The sequence below is a fragment of the Camelina sativa genome, chromosome 11, assembly GCF_000633955.1.
Source record: "Camelina sativa cultivar DH55 chromosome 11, Cs, whole genome shotgun sequence".
NCBI classification, from domain to species: Eukaryota; Viridiplantae; Streptophyta; class Magnoliopsida; order Brassicales; family Brassicaceae; genus Camelina; species Camelina sativa.
This window is the reverse complement of record NC_025695.1, coordinates 49,426,065-49,426,797: the sequence shown is the minus strand read 5'-3', so window position 1 is coordinate 49,426,797 and position 733 is coordinate 49,426,065. Positions and strand designations below refer to the sequence as shown.

Here is a 733-nt window from a genome sequence, read left to right as displayed (position 1 = left end):
AAATATGATTCAAAACTTTGTTGGAATGTGACACAGGTCGAATTACAGAAGCCCTTTGAAAGGTCTCTACTTGTGCGGCAGCGGAGCTCATCCTGGAGGCGGAGTAATGGGCGCACCAGGAAGAAATGCAGCGCATGTTGTTCTTCAAGACTTGAAATGAATCTAGCGAGGATAAATCTCAGACTATGCAATGTAGTAGACCTTCATGTGTAAGTGTTTTCCTATTTGCTGTGAAAACTCTGTCTGCGCCGGAGGCTTCGGTCTCAGACGCGTGAACATAGTTGTTATCAACGAATAAGATTCATCCACGTGTAAGTAAACGTAAAAAGCCCTAAAAATCAACAAAAATGGAAAGTGCCCTACACAACGAATATGGAAAGTGAACAAAGGGAGCGACAACATCGGCGCCGCAAAGCAAAAAGAAATGATGTCTCTTCCTCTCCAAGACGACGACGAGGAAAACGACATAGACGAAGCCAAGATGCTCCTCATAGGCGAGAACGGTATCGACAATGAGAGTTCATCTCCTGCTCCTCTGCGTGACGGTGCACCGGAGCTCCAGGAGTACAACATCCGGTCAATCGAGTCAACGGTCGTGATTCGTCAGCTAACGTCACAGGGTCTCTCCTTCCAGCTCTGGCCAGCCGCTTCTACCTTCGTAACGCTGCTTGATAACTACCGACGTGACCCTAGCAGCAGCCCACTCACCGCCACACTCTCGTCGCTAACGAAA

At 48.3% G+C, this 733-nt stretch overlaps 1 protein-coding gene across 1 annotated transcript in view; it reads left to right on the top strand.

Annotated features, from left to right (window-relative positions):
• LOC104727384 (protein-lysine methyltransferase METTL21D-like) overlaps positions 1-213 on the top strand; it is a 1,135-nt gene extending 922 nt beyond the window's left edge. Inside the window, exon 2 of the mRNA XM_019232157.1 lies at positions 37-213. Within this exon, the coding sequence (XP_019087702.1) occupies positions 37-213 (177 nt within the window). The remainder of the gene's footprint in view (positions 1-36) is intronic.